Source organism: Gallus gallus, chromosome Z, assembly GCF_016699485.2.
Source record: "Gallus gallus isolate bGalGal1 chromosome Z, bGalGal1.mat.broiler.GRCg7b, whole genome shotgun sequence".
Lineage (NCBI taxonomy): Eukaryota > Metazoa > Chordata > Aves > Galliformes > Phasianidae > Gallus > Gallus gallus.
In genome coordinates, this window is record NC_052572.1 from 57,508,175 (window position 1) to 57,523,159 (window position 14,985).

The following is a 14,985-nucleotide window of genomic DNA, read 5'->3' on the forward strand; positions in this document are numbered from 1 at the left end:
GAGGAAGGGCTGACTTTGACTACCATATTTCTGGGAGTGCAGGATATGAGCACTGTAGATATACCATGGGATAGACGTCATCTTTTGTTTCTTTTATTTTGGTATTATGAGCTCACTTGGGGTATTCATGTTGTCTCGTCCTTACGGAGGGACGTATGAATCAATGTATGAAGGTGTAGAGAGGTGCTGATGTCTTGATGCTTTTACAAAATGCTCCTGAAGTTAGGGCTCCACTCTTTGCCAGGCCTGTATTCCTCGGTCATGAACTGAACCAGGGCATAGTTGCTACAGTCTGGACTGTCTTTGGGTCTTAACTTCTTGAATGAACTCCTCTGCATTGGTGAGCACCAGATCCAGTAATGTGTCACCTCTGGTTGGTCTGTCCAATACCTGGATGTGGAAGTGGTCCTCAGGGTACTGTAGAGGTCTCCTGGTTTGCTTGCGGCTCACCATATATATATATTTTTTTTCCTAGCAGATATCTAGGCGGTTGAAATCCTCCATCAGGATGAGAACATGCACGTAAGATTTAAGTGGTAGTCTGGTTAATAAGATTCCTATCTGTCTTTTAGTAAGTATACTGCCTTGTGAGTACTGTGATTTACTCCTAAGTTGAAATCAGTTGTTTGAACAAATTTCTTCATTAACAGTCTTGCTTGCAAGGTTGATAATTCCAACTACTGGTGAGAGCTGGAAGGAAAAACAGACAATTCTCTATCCCTTTGAAGAAAAAAAAAAAAAAAACTTAAGTATGAATGGCTCTTTAAAATTGGAAAATGAGAATTTGGATAAATATGCCCAAATATTGTTTAATGTTTGTGTAAAAGTAGTATTGAGTTGCAAGACAGTGAAATATAAGCTGATAGCAGTGATGTGGAGCTGGCTAAATCTTCAGCTGACGCTAATTGTAACTATAAATTTCTCCTGTGTTTAAAATTGCTCCACTGTAATCAAAGTACTACAGGCTAATTTCAGCTTAAAATAACACTAAAATACTTTGTTGTTGCAATCTCTTTTAAAATCTTTGGAAGTCGATGCCAGAAGTATTTGCCGCTATATTTTAAATATGTAATTGTGGAGAGGGTAATGTAACCAAAGCACTTATGGTTTTTGGTCTCTTGGCTGCAAACTTGAAAACAACTTCCTTTAATTGAAACTAGTATCCAGTGGTTGATTCTGTTCACATTTCATTCAGTGAATCTTTAAGAACAGATCATGTTTCTTCTGGTTAATTAATCTACTGTTGTGGTAGGTAAGTTTTGGGTACCATTTAATGCATTATCAGGCTTTTTTCTAGGTTATAGCTGTAAAGACAAGTGGTAAGAAGCACTGCTTTAGCCAAATCTGAATATTTATATATACTGAATAGTTCTGCGTTCTTAATAGGAGGGAGGGTTTGGTAAACTCATTTTGGTTTAAGTGAAAGCAAGCAGTGTCTAACTGAAAGGATTAACACTTCTGAAACAGATCACCAGAGAGCATAAATAGTAATATACTCTCCATGCAAGTACTAACTGTGCCTTAAGTGTGTGGTGCTAGAGCAAAATATTTTTGAATAATTACCAACAATACTTCTTTCAATCAAACTCTGTTCCCATTACAGAGAATACTTGAAAGTTGTCAGAACTGTAAATGTTTTTCAATTTTAGTATTAAAAATCTGTTATGATTTGTTGTTAGTCTCCAGAGCAAAGCTTTCAACTGTATCTGAACCATTCTGTACAGAGGTAGGCTGAAGAACTGTTTGAAAATTAGTGTTACCAGATCAGGTGGAAAACTGGAACTGTTTTTTTTTTCCTCTCACATATTTAAGCACTGAAATACCCTGTATTCACAGGCAAATTTGAAGCTATTCTTGATAAAATGCTCATGCAAATTAATCACTAGCCTTTTTTTTTTTTGTCCCTGGACAATGATGTATTTAACATGGCTCCATGGAGATTTACAAATTTTGGAAAGGAAACTCAGTACTTTGGTTCTTAGACCGGAGTAAACCAGAGAGATAAAACCATTAAAACGTGGGAAACAGGTTTTCGAAGACCTGTAAGCACAAACTGCGTGCATCTGTATTATACAAACACTAGCATGCTGCAAATGAAGTGTTTTATTAGCCAGCTTACTCTTTGCTGGTATAGTATCACACTTGCATATACTTGCAGTTATATTGGTACAGAAGTTGTCTCTGCACCAGAGTTGTAATAATGTGCTGACATAAACATACATGCAGCTATTCTATGTATAAAATAAATTTAGTGCTGCTTAAATTTTATATTCATATCATCAGAAATTTCACAAGTGGTGTGGAAGAATCTAAAAGTTCATTCCGGAAAGGAAAATGGAAGGTTTGTTCCTTCAAGAAATATGTTTTTTCTTCCTAAAAGAGAAACGTTTCATAATTCTGCTGATTATTTGATAACTCTTCAATCTCTCATTTTTGTCTTATCTGTACTCTAGCAAAAGCATGCCTGAATTAGAAGAGCAATAACAAATAGCTATTATTTTTTTTCCTTCCCTGTTGTTTTGAACTTAGTCAACTCAGAAAAAAGTTTTGTGCTATCTATTGTGACAAGTTTTGTACTTGGTAGCCATAGCATTAACTGTATGCAGCTGTGGAGTTGAGCTGTTTAAGACTATAATCTCTACATGTAGTGATACTTCGATTTTTGAGACAACTGGCAGGCCACATCTGGATCAATACCCTGTACCACTCCTTCCACTAAAAGGAATTTCTTAAAAGTGGTGGTGCCAATAGAGTTGACGTTTTCTGATGGAAGCTGAAAGCTGCATTGAAGACCTGTAGAAGATGTGTGAGAAAGAATTCAGTAGTCAGTGATTGCTACAAACATGTCTAAACACAAGACTAGTAGCAGATAAAAGCACAGTCACCTTCTCTAGGCTTTGGTGGTGGTCGTTAATGAGAACAGAGACATGATATTAAGCCCAGTTGTTGTGCCTATAATTGAATTGATGAGAAACCATTCCTGGGTGGCTTCCCTATTGCCCTGTCCTTACAAAGTGTGTTAAATGATGGAAGTACTATGCTTGGTATAAGAATATGTAAATAAAAGGCAGTCTTGAGTACCAGCAACTGTTCTCTTGATTAGAAGTGGTCCTCTCCTACATTTAAATATTGCTGTAGAAGTTGGAGCTTGAAAATATGAGGTTCTTTGATTTTCTTTGAAAGTTTGATAGTACTGGCTATTTAAGTTCACTTCAGTACTATATCCTACTAAGGCAAGGAAAAGCTACTGTTTTGTAGCCTAGGGAATTTGTGTTAAAGAAAACACATAGTTGTATTGTTTTCATGTACTAAACCAGTAACTGATCAGATTTGAGTCAGGGGCGGGGGGGGGGGGGTGGGGGGGGGGGGGGGGGGGGTGGGAAGTTGTGTTGCAGTCTCGGATGCTTCTCTGGCCTCTTCCCCTTTCATAAGAGTGAGGGAAATAGGAAAGATTAAGCAAATATAAGTTGCTCACTATTGGAATGTGCCAAATCAGACAGACTACAAAGCAGGTTGCCTACAGGCTTTTACTTAATGGTTGAAGTCACAGAGTTTTTACTCGGATTTAAAAAAGTCCATAAGATTATCCTGGCAAAAAATAGGTATAGAGAAGCTTAGAACTTGGAGTACTTTGAAAGTGTGTTTGAAGTATGGGGGGAGGCTTTGGTGGGGGAAGAGGAAGGAACCCAAGCTACACCTATCCTCAGATTTTTGACAGAATGTTGTACAAAATCAGAATGAATATGTGGTGTGATGTCTAAACATTATACCAAGTGTTTTATTTTGTGGTGAGATATTTTTTTTGTCTCTGTCTCCTAACTTAAGTGGTATTTATGTCTGGAGGATGAGAACTTTTGGTAAGAAATCAAGAATCCCTAAAGCCTTTGTTCAGTATTTTGAATTTCCTTGTATAATAAATTAACACAGTTATCTTCTGCCTACTAACAATAAATGGTGTACTTGCATTAATAGTACCTCTTCCCCTTCCTTTCCAAGAGCAACTCACTTGAAAATTTAAGAAGTCAATCCTTTAAGGTACATGCTTAAAACCATTGCTTAGCAGGCATGTTTGCTATCTGCAATTCCTTATCATTTGTTTATTGACTTCCGTATAAGTGTACACATCATGTTTTCATTCAAAATATGCAGAAATACAATCTATTGTAAGGAAAACATTAACAGTTAAGGGAAATGATGGGCTAAATAAGTAGTTTTCAATGGGATTTTTCTACAAAGGCATGTACTGTAAAAGACAGACTTAGTAGTTGTCCTGTCCTCTTGAGGCTTCAATGCAATACTGCTTGAAGTGAGAACAGATGAGTTAGTGTGCATTCTTTTTGGTACCACCTCATACAGTAGGCTACAAAGCCTCAGTATGTCACTTTGAAGGAGGGTATCTAGATAAGTTCACCACAAACAAACATGCTGCAGAACTCTGATTAAACAAAATAGCACTTCTTTTTTTGCTGACAAGTTTTCTTGACACCAGTGTACATGCTGCATATGAAAAAACTCAAATTTCTTCTGCCCGTTAAGTTGTTTCTCATTTTTCATGCACTTCTAATAAGTATGTGGGTATTCATAGTTGACACAAATAGCTTATTGTTATCCTTATGAAGCAACACTGGAGAGGAAGTAGATTATCTTAAACAGTTAAATGAACTATGGTATATCAACACTGATTTGTGTGTAGGAATAGAATTCAGCTATTTCTTTCTAGATTCCTATCAATGTTTTACAGTTGTCAGTGTTTAAATGTATCCTGTCTAAGTGTCGGTGAACAATGTGAGTGTTCTTTTGAGCTTCTTAGGTAAAAGACTACTTTGGTAGATAGTTGTGTCAATAATGGCATTCTGTTTTGAAATGCTAAAACATTCTCTTTTTGCCCATTTTCTTCTGCACCTCCCAACCCACAGTACTGTAGTGTTTATTTTTATTATTAAGATCTCATACACGTATTGCTGTTTTTAAATCAGTACTAGTGAATTTTTTTCCCCCACTCAGTGACTTGATTAAAGGCATTGCTTCCCATGGCCACAAACATGGCAAAATAAACTGTCTGCTTTATTTACAGATGAGACCACGGTGATGCTAAACTTGGAATTCTTTTGTGCCCACACTTTGTAACATCTGTGATCTTGCTGGTGCTTTTTTGGGCACCCACTAGCACTGATAACTAGCAGTAACCTTTCAGTTATTAAGTTTTGTATGTACTTTGAAGTATTCTTCAAGGAAGTATTGCACAGTGTAGAGAGACGAGGCATACAGAACAAAACCTTCTTGTATTCATTGTGTGACTGTCTTGGAAATGATCTGGTAGATGATAAATATCAGTTACAAGCCATTTTCTCCTTCAGAATAAGACAGACAAAGTGGTAGACTTGTTTGAATACTCCAGTGAAATGTGTAGTTTTATGATGAGTGGAGGTTCTTTTATTACTTGCTAAGCTGTGGTCATATGCTGAACTATATAATTGTCTCCTGCACTAGATATTAGGATGCTGTCACCCTTCTCTGAAAGAGCAGAATGTGCAGAAAAATGTTTGCCTTATTTCTTAAAACTGTTGTGACACAGTATTACAATGTTAACTAGTTCAAATGAGTATAATGTTTCAATGTTTTAGGATAGAAGTATGGAGATTTTCCATCTGTTCCTTGATTCACCCTGACCAGACTTTCAAAAAAAAAAAAAAAAGAAAAAGAAACCAAATCAAAACAAACAAACAAACAAAACCAAGAAAACCAAAACAAAATGTAATGTATTGTTTCTTACTAGAAACATTATGCAACTTCTTGTAAACCTCTTGTAAACTTCTTGTAAACAAAAAGAATATGTTATCAAACGCTGGCAGTTTTCTTGGAGAAAGCTTTACAAACTGCTTTGTTAATACAAACACAACTCCCTTAATGCCACACTTGAAAACTGAGTTTGTTGCAAATGTAGTGTTGTGCTTTCTGATGGTAATGTGTTCCTCCCTGTGAAGGAATAATTAAGTACAATTACACGATTGCATACTTGATTGAAGGTTTCTGTTTCGTGATGGTGTACTTGTCAAATTATCTTTTATGACTTCAGGACTTGCTTTCTGGGCTGAAAGCATTTTAAGGTGTTCTCAGGATTCCTCACTGTTCTCAGGTTGCTGTGGCTACTCAGTTTATTGGTGTAAAAGCCAATGATAGTGTGCACGTTACTACAAAAGTCTGTGAAGAGCTTGCATTGCTGATTCCAGCAAACTTCAATGCATTGTATTAAATGTTCTCTTGATAAAGCAACATAATACAGAAAAAAGATAGTATTGAAATAGATTTGGATTGTGTCAAACCCTGCTGTTGTTCTAGGAGTTGTTTCTTTCTGGTTGATACTCTAACTAATCTGAATCAATAAGAACCTGAAGGCTGGTTCTCTGGGCAATGTTTAGAGATACCAGTCAGGTTTAGAAAGTTAGAACTGTGTTCCTTGTTGATTTCTCATGTTTTAAAACAAATAGATTTGCTTTCAAACAAATTTATTCTACCTTCTTCTCAGAGTCCCTTATTGTCATCTCTAAAGTCTGTTAGTACACTCACTCTGAATGCTAGTGCTTGGAAGCATCCAATGGGAGCTGCTTAGTTACAACTGGCATTGAGAATGTAGGGCTGTGCCATCCCAGAGCTGTGGGAGGTGTATTGCTTCCTTGAATTACTGTTGAAAACTTTTCTGCTGTGAAAACTCAGCAAGTGAGAAGCATTCTTCATCTGAGAAAAGCCTGGCTTGTAAGTTTCTGTTTATGGCTGTAATCTGTCTTTTGCTTTAGTATAAGCTCTTTTCTCCTTTCCTGTTCTTGGAGGAGGTTGGCAGAAAGAGGCTTCTGATGAGTGTTGGAAACATCTTCCTTGATTAAACACTGATATTAATACCTAGAAGGAGTTTTGAGGTTTTTTTTGTTAACACTTCTGTGGACCTCTAGAAGCGTAATCTTCTGGAAGAGTTCTCAAGAGTACTGGAGTGGGGCACTAGTATGCAGACTCGTTCTCTCCATTCTGAACTTCATATGACAATTCTGATGAGGAATTTCTCAGTTTCTTCAGTTTTGGCATAGACAGGTCAGCATAGACTCAGAAAATGGGTACCTTGTAGCTGTATTGAAAGCAAAATAGTTGTTCTACTTTCTGACATTTGGATGGCTAGAATTCATTCAGTGTAAAATCTTAAATGTTGCAGTGTGATAACACTAACTTGGTCCTCATCATTTTTTTTTTCCTTGCTCCAACTGGTCACACACTATTTTTGCTTGATTAGTTTCAAAGCTGAGTGCTTGCATACAAGCAAAGCAGATAGGTTAACCTGGGAGTTTTTCATTACCTTTGACCATGACTTCACAGCCTTTAGATCTCTTCTATCCAGAAGATCTGCAGTTCAGCAAGCTTGGTAATACTTTTTATCTTTCTTTTTTGCTGTCTGTTTGGAATGTGTGCATTTATTTAATTCCTTCTTCCTGGAGACAAGAAAGCATACCTGGTAAAAGTAATGATCTGAAAATTGTTGGGGATTCTGCCTTATGCCATGTAGGATCTCTGGATGTATTGTAAGTGCAGCTATTTGTATGAATTCCATGATACAGAGTACTTGAGAGAAGAGCAGACATCAACCTGTGCTAACAAGTTTTGAACAAGGTTGACATAATCTGGTTGTTTTTTTTAAAATCTGTTTGTATACTTGCCTCAATAGCTGACACCTTCCATAAGTGATAGTTGTGTAAATGCTTCCTTGGGACTCTGTGCTGATTGTGTATTTGGCATTAATATATAAGATGGAGGAACAGAATAACATTTCTCACACTAGAACTTGTGTGCCTGCAGTACAGAGAATACTTCAAAGTGTAATTTGAGTTCAGTCTGCTTTGTCTTACTTAGTGAAGAAATTTTGCTTTTACCTCATCAGGATGCAAGCTGTCTCTCAAAAACAGTGTGAGCTGTTTCATTGAGTAGTCTCCTCTGAATGGTAGTCAGTTTTACTCCTATTATATTCATTCTTATATTTGTTGCCTTGGATTACTAGCATACTTTGCCTAGAATCTTTTCTGAAGAGTTCTTGCAGTGAGTGCAGGAAATACTTAAGTTCAAATGTTTAGTTGTTGGTTTGACTGGACAAAACAAAAAGGGCTCTTAAAGAGCAAGCTTACTATGTGTGTGTGCATATGCACATGAAGATAAATATATACACACATTAAATAATTGTGGCTTATGTATTGTAAGTCTAAGAGTTAAATGGTAAAGAGAAGCCCCAAATTGGTCTTTGTGCATGGGGCTGAAGTTCCTCCTGTCTTTCATCCTCCCCTTTCAAGCTGCACAGTGTTTGTGAGCAGATCCTTCTTTCTTCCTTCTTTCCTGAAACGCCACTCCCCCCACCCTCCTTTCTAGCAGCATCATCTTACAATGAATAGTAGAATAGCTTACAGAAGAGTCAATAATTTATGTCCTGAAAAATTGATGAACTGACAACTCAGCCTGGGCTACAGGAAGTCTTGTAGACAAAACCAGTAACTTGTGGCAGTACACAATAAAACTTCATATGCTGTACCAGTCACCTGTATTTGAATTTTTATACCTGTTGTAGCAGAAAATAAGTAAACAATAGATGTTACTTTCTTGGTGCTGTAGAACAGATTCTTAAAAATATTTATCATTCTGTGAACTGTTTTCACTAACTGAGGCAGAATACCTGAACTGTACTTCTAACCTTGATGCATATTTGTCAGATCTGGTAAGCTATTCCATGCCTGTTTCATGGAATGTAAAGCGGTGATTTATGCCCTGTCACTCTTAAATTTTTCCACTTGCACAAGTACACTGTTCTTAAAGAAGGAACACAATACTCAGATTTTATGCTGTTAAAAGAGGAAACATTTATTTTATGTATTTAAGGAACCCTTTGAAGATGGCTATGCAAATGGAGAGGAAGGAACGCCAGCTGGAGATGCAGCTGCCACTTACACACCTGACAGCAAAGGGATAGTTAAATTTGGGTGGATAAAAGGTGTATTGGTAAGTTTGATATATTGTACTTAAGTGCCTTAAAAAGATCTTTCTAGTAACTTTATCTTTTGAGGTGGGGCTGTAACATCTTTGGATAAAGAAAGTACAGGATGTGAAAACTATAGTAAAGAACTATAGTAAAGTTTGTTGTTGTCTTTTTACTGAATTTTAAGGATGTAAATACTACAGGACTTGTAATTTTTGAAGCAGTTGTGGTTTCTCTGCTTAGGATTTGTTTTGAAGTTGCATAATTTGTAAAATGCTAAAAGGTGATATGAATATTCATATGTAGCAAAAAATGAAAACAAGCTATGAAACTGTGTATGAGTTGTAATTGGTACAGACAAATGAAAATTGAGAGAATAGCTACGTATTCACTTTGTAAAGTTTTGGACAGAGAACTTCATACTTTTTTTATATAAACAGTAAATACTGCTGTATGGAGGATACCTATATTTGTATGGCAGGACTTTACTTCAATTAAGTGTGTGAATTTCATTGAGCCTGTTAGGAGAAGTTGACTTCTCCCAGGTTTTTGGTGGTTCAATACTAATACTTTTTTATGATAGGGAAAGAAACTTCTGAGTCTTTCCCCACTCAGAATAATGAAAAATTATGGATAACACAGGCTATTTTATTTCAAGTACATATTAACTTGTTTTTTAGTATGTTGGCAGAGAGAGGCCATGATTAGTACCTATACTTTCCAAAACTGTGAGACTTTGTGGTGGCGGCTCTAAGTGCAGTAACTGGTTAATACATACTGAACTCAATACCTGATCTTGGTTGAGCAAGATTCCACAATGCGTTAGCAACTTCCTTACAGGTTTTGAAGTAGTGATTTGCTTTCTCATGGGAGAAAGAGTACCTGCAGCAGCTGTATAGCAGATATGGTTGCTTCCTCTTGAGGTACCACAACCAAGGACTGAATTGTTTGTTTTGTGTGAATTGCAGGTGTGAAGCCGATGCTGAATTTCTCTAAACCCAAATTCTGCATTTATGCTATTTTTCTAGGCAACAGTTCTAAGTATTAAAGAGTTTGAAAGAAAAGTTTGATAGTGCATTTTCTCTACGATGACTTGAAGCTGATACTAGATATTTTCATGGGATTGATGTTGCTGCCCTGTATCTTCAAAAACCTATTTAGAAGTTTTAAGGAGGTTTGAAACTTCCAGTTAGTATTAACTCGTAGGCATAAGTTGCCAAGGTGAATGTTTCCAGCTCAGATGTTTTTGCATTTTGCAAAAGACACTGTAAATCTCTCCAAACATTTTAACTTAATGGTTTGGAGAGGTATTTGTCTACCTTCGGTGACCACCTAAACATTTTGCAGGATTGATGCTGTATTCTCCAGCTGAGAGGGACACCTGAAACTTGCTGTTTGTCTCCTGACTTCTGTGCAGCACAAAAGCTATTTTACTGAGGAAAATTTTATTGAGGAAAAGAACAAACTGATTCATTTCCCTTCCTACTATACCTCTGCCTTTCCTTCCTGTTAGTATGTTGCTCTACTGTAAGATATTGTTGGGTTTATCAGTTAATTAAATTGAGAAAATATTTAGTAGGGTATTGCTTTAGTACTTGGAAAATAACATATGAGAGATCTGAATTTAAACAATTTGAGACTTTGCAATTGTATTTTTAGAGATATATTTTGCAGTATAAATTTTGAATCCTAAAGGTTGGAGTCTGAATTACTTATTTGTATTTTTGATCAAGAAGTACTAGAATGTCAGATGTTGAACTGCTTTAACTTTCTCTTGTTCAAGATAATAATATTTTAATTGTGCTTAGGTTCCCTTTTATTTTCTTAATCAAACCAAAAATTGTCTAAACTAATTTATTATTGTAAAAGCCATTTGAAAAATAGTCAGAAAGAGCTGCAAGGTAACTCAAGCAGTATTTAAAGTAGAATGAATTAGTGGAGATGACTGCAGCTGTAAGACATGTTAAACGTCTCTTTTGTCATCTTAGGTACGATGCATGTTAAATATTTGGGGTGTGATGCTCTTCATCAGACTGTCATGGATTGTAGGACAAGCTGGAATAGGTATGCGTGCAAGTGTTATACCTTTATATCAGTGACTTTTAAATGCAGTCTAATACAGGTTTTGATCCTGAACTTATTAAACTGGGGTAGAAAATTGCTGTAATATGGCCAGTATTTTACCCTTATCAAAACTTCAAACAGTATAAAGTTTACTTACAACTTCTCATTTGGCTACAAGGTACATAATTTTGAAATTGATATTTTCAAATCTTCAGTAAATTGTGTAGAGATAAACTTTTGGATCTCTAGTTATTAGAATCTGTATATAGACTGCGTAGTGTATAAGCCTTTGAAGAAAATACTTCAACTTAGAATTGGACTGCAGCACATCTGTCACCTGCAAAAGACACGTGTTTCCTTGAATATCTAGCGTATGGTCTTTACTCTGCTGATTGAAGATAACATCTAGTTTTGTTTGTATTCAGGAAAGGGATCAAAAGGGAAACAAAGCTCTTTTTTCATCTTTAATGTATGGGACCACATGCAGTAAACTTATGTCAGATTTGCAAGACCAATTCTTTAACTTACTTAAAGACTTGTACATTTCAACTCTGTGTAACTTAAACATTTTTCATGTTTTCCATAAGGTCTGTCTGTTGTAGTTATTGCAATGGCCACTGTCGTGACAACTATTACAGGACTGTCTACTTCAGCTATTGCCACAAATGGATTTGTAAGAGGAGGTAAAGTAACTTTCATAAGGCTTTTTAAAGTATATCATCACTCTGAAGCATACATTCTAATGATGGTACCTGTAATTTCTTTACCACTTTCTTTTAGCATCTGGGGTAACAAAAGGATGGATAAAAAACAGGGAAGAGTTAAGTTTTCTGAAGAGCATAGCCCTAGTTTCCTGCATTTAACTTCAAAGTTGTGTAATGAAATGCCAATAATTAAGCTAGCAATTTGATTGACTAGTGGTTTGCTTTTCCAGCATTGAAGAAACATAATCATTTTTAGTTCCTGGAATGCAGACATTTTCAGAGACTTGTCCAAGAACAAGTGGGGTTTTGATGTTTCCTTGCAACTGTATTAGTTGATTAAGAATGTGTGTGTTTGCTGGTATGTTTTCAAGTCCTGAAATAAATCCTTCTAGTGAAGAGGTAACTCCTATAAAAGTATGAGATGTATTTCAATTGTGATTTTTGTTATATGCAAGAAATTGAGTTCCTTTAATCATCTCCAAGTTTCCTCAGGATGATGGTTCTTGTTTGCTTTCATAGTTAATTCACTGTGGTCACCAGTTTCCGTAAGATTGTTTTATAGTCAGTACTAATGATCTACTCAAACTGCTTCATGACATTACAAGATACCTAGTAGTAGAAATTGTGGTAAAATTTAAAAAATACACAGTTAATTTTTCTTTGCTTATAAAATTCTCATGTTTTAAGAATGGAAAGAAAAGCCTCACTATGACAGACTAAACAAGCACAGTGGAAAAGGTCTTCTGTGAATCTTCTAATGGGAGACACTGTTCATCTTTTAAAAATGTACTAAATTTTCAATTTGACTTAGGTTGGGTTTGAGATGTGGTATTTTACAGGCTCATAAAATTAAAAAAAACAGTTCTGATAGTCCCATTACAAGGAAAAAAGTTCCTTTAATAACAGCTTTAATAAACATGTTGTACAGGTTTGGAACTTCAGTGGTTTAATAACAGTATCTTTTAGCTAGTTTCTCTAGCTGCTGTAAACGTGTAATTGTAAAATTATGTACAGCTGCTTCTAATAATATTGCTGCCTGTATTTTACAACTTATTTTTTTCTTATTTTTAAATAGTGGAACTGGTTGCATTGCTGAATAATGCAGTGTGTTTTGTGAATCAGGTCATTACTTCCAGCTGGTGTATTCTCTTAAAAACTTGAAATGTAGTTCTGTTACTCTAGTATGCCTGCCTCTCAAGTACTGGGATTTAGGATACTTTCTGATGTGCCAGAAAAGATGTAAGAATAAATTACGTTGTAGTCACGTAAGCATTAAGCTAGTGATACCTGTACATATTTCTTTGGCTCTTTCATGTAGTGTTTTTTTGTCATTGTTTTTTTTCTTTCAGGAGGAGCATATTACTTAATTTCTAGAAGTCTGGGACCAGAATTTGGTGGTGCCATAGGTCTGATTTTTGCATTTGCCAATGCTGTTGCAGTAGCAATGTATGTTGTTGGCTTTGCAGAAACAGTTGTGGAGCTCCTCAAGGTATATTGACTATATTGATTGTATTGATTATACTTTATTCAGATTAGAGCTGTCATTTTGTGGCTGAAGTTTTTGTTTTATTAAAACATGGAATGAGGTTGAAAGTTGCTGCAGATACTACAGTATTAGTTTACTGATATTAATAGCTTTTTGATATAAAACAAATTATCACTGGTGTCAAACTAAAACTTTCTACACTGTTTCTCCTTGAAAAATACAATGCAGAATTCACGGTGAATTCCTAACCAGATATTGAGAAGGGTGGAGTATAGGTGCATAATGCAGAATCATAAGTTTGTAATATTAAGAGATTTTTTTGTAAGTGATAATAATTTATATTATGTTCCTTTTCTTGTTAAGAGCAATTTCTAAAGATAAACACAACCTGTTTGTGTTGTAATTTTTGATGAAATGAAACAAAAAGAAGAATTTAACCTTCCAGAGAACAGAAGAAATCTGGAGTTCACTGAAAGAATTAAGAGTAAATAGTGAACAACAAATGAGACAGATCTATAAATACAGGATGGTAGCTGTTGCTTGGCTGATAAATTATCTGACACTTCAAGACAGACCATTCTCTATGGGGCTGTGTTATGATGAAGAATGATTATTTTCATTTGCAATGATTCAGTGACTGAAAAAACAAATCATCTGTACAGGGAATTTAAAATGAACAAATCTGTAACACAAAGGTTAACTGTTATTCATAAATTATAGTCTGTAATATACAGTTCTACTCTGTAGTAGGGAATGTCAGTCAGTACCTGGTGAAGTATATGACTCGTTTGTTTTTGTTTTGTTAGGAAAATGGAACACTGATGATCGATGAAATGAATGACATTAGGATCATAGGAGCCATCACTGTGGTTATATTGCTAGGTATTTCTGTTGCGGGAATGGAATGGGAAGCAAAAGTAAGCAACTGTTAATTTCTGCTTTGAGTTCTTCAGTCTTCTGTCTATATATATATTTTTTTTTTACTCAGCTCCCTGATTTTTTTTTAATGTATTTAGTGCACTTCATATCATACACTCAGTATGTTAGCAGTCAAGCAGTGGACAGTTCTTTTTATAACAGCTGTGTCTAGTGCTGGCTTGCACAGATCTAGACAACATTAGGTGGCTTTGGTCAACTGCAAGGTTAGGTAGATCTGATAACTTAGAGAACAGAAAAATCTGTTCTTGGTGGCTTTTTCAAGTAGGTTAAAAGTTTCTGTCTTCAGAACAAATATAAGGAAACAGGAAACACAGCATTAACATGAAAATTTTCTATCACTGGGAACTTCAAATGAGCTCTCTGATTGGAAAATGTACATCTGGAGCCGAAGCCAAGCTCAGGAGGGGAAAGAAGAAGCAGATGAAGAAAATGATCCTGATTTTGACCCAAATTAGTGTGAGACCAAAATTTTTCACACAAAGTAGTGTGGTTACTGCTAATTGAAAACCAGTACTCTTATTTCCTTCCCACTTCCTTCTGTTGTTTTTTTTGTTTGTTTGTTTTTTACTTGGAGTAGTCAGACAGTGCTATGCAGTCAGTAAGCCCAGCATTGGAGAGGGATGTGAAGGCTGCTGCTGATGAATGTGTAGGATGGCTGAGATACTTTTCTTATCTTTTTGTGGCTGTGTGGTCTTAGATAACTCTGTGAAACCAAACATGTACATATCCTAGGATACCTTAAGGTAGAGTTTGTATTATTAGCCTTCTGATGGGCAACCTAGCTCGCTCAG

The 14,985-nt window shown here is 35.8% G+C and overlaps 1 protein-coding gene across 4 annotated transcripts in view; it reads left to right on the forward strand.

The window, feature by feature from the left end:
* The window catches only part of SLC12A2 (solute carrier family 12 member 2), a 54,732-nt gene that overhangs the window by 7,379 nt on the left and 32,368 nt on the right, over positions 1–14,985 (forward strand). For all 4 annotated transcript variants that reach the window (XM_003643059.6, XM_004949378.5, XM_004949377.5 and 1 more), the window contains exons 2-6: positions 8,905–9,024; positions 10,990–11,065; positions 11,653–11,748; positions 13,119–13,258; positions 14,062–14,172. In XM_003643059.6, coding sequence (XP_003643107.1) covers positions 8,905–9,024; positions 10,990–11,065; positions 11,653–11,748; positions 13,119–13,258; positions 14,062–14,172 — 543 coding nt within the window. The remainder of the gene's footprint in view (positions 1–8,904; positions 9,025–10,989; positions 11,066–11,652; positions 11,749–13,118; positions 13,259–14,061; positions 14,173–14,985) is intronic.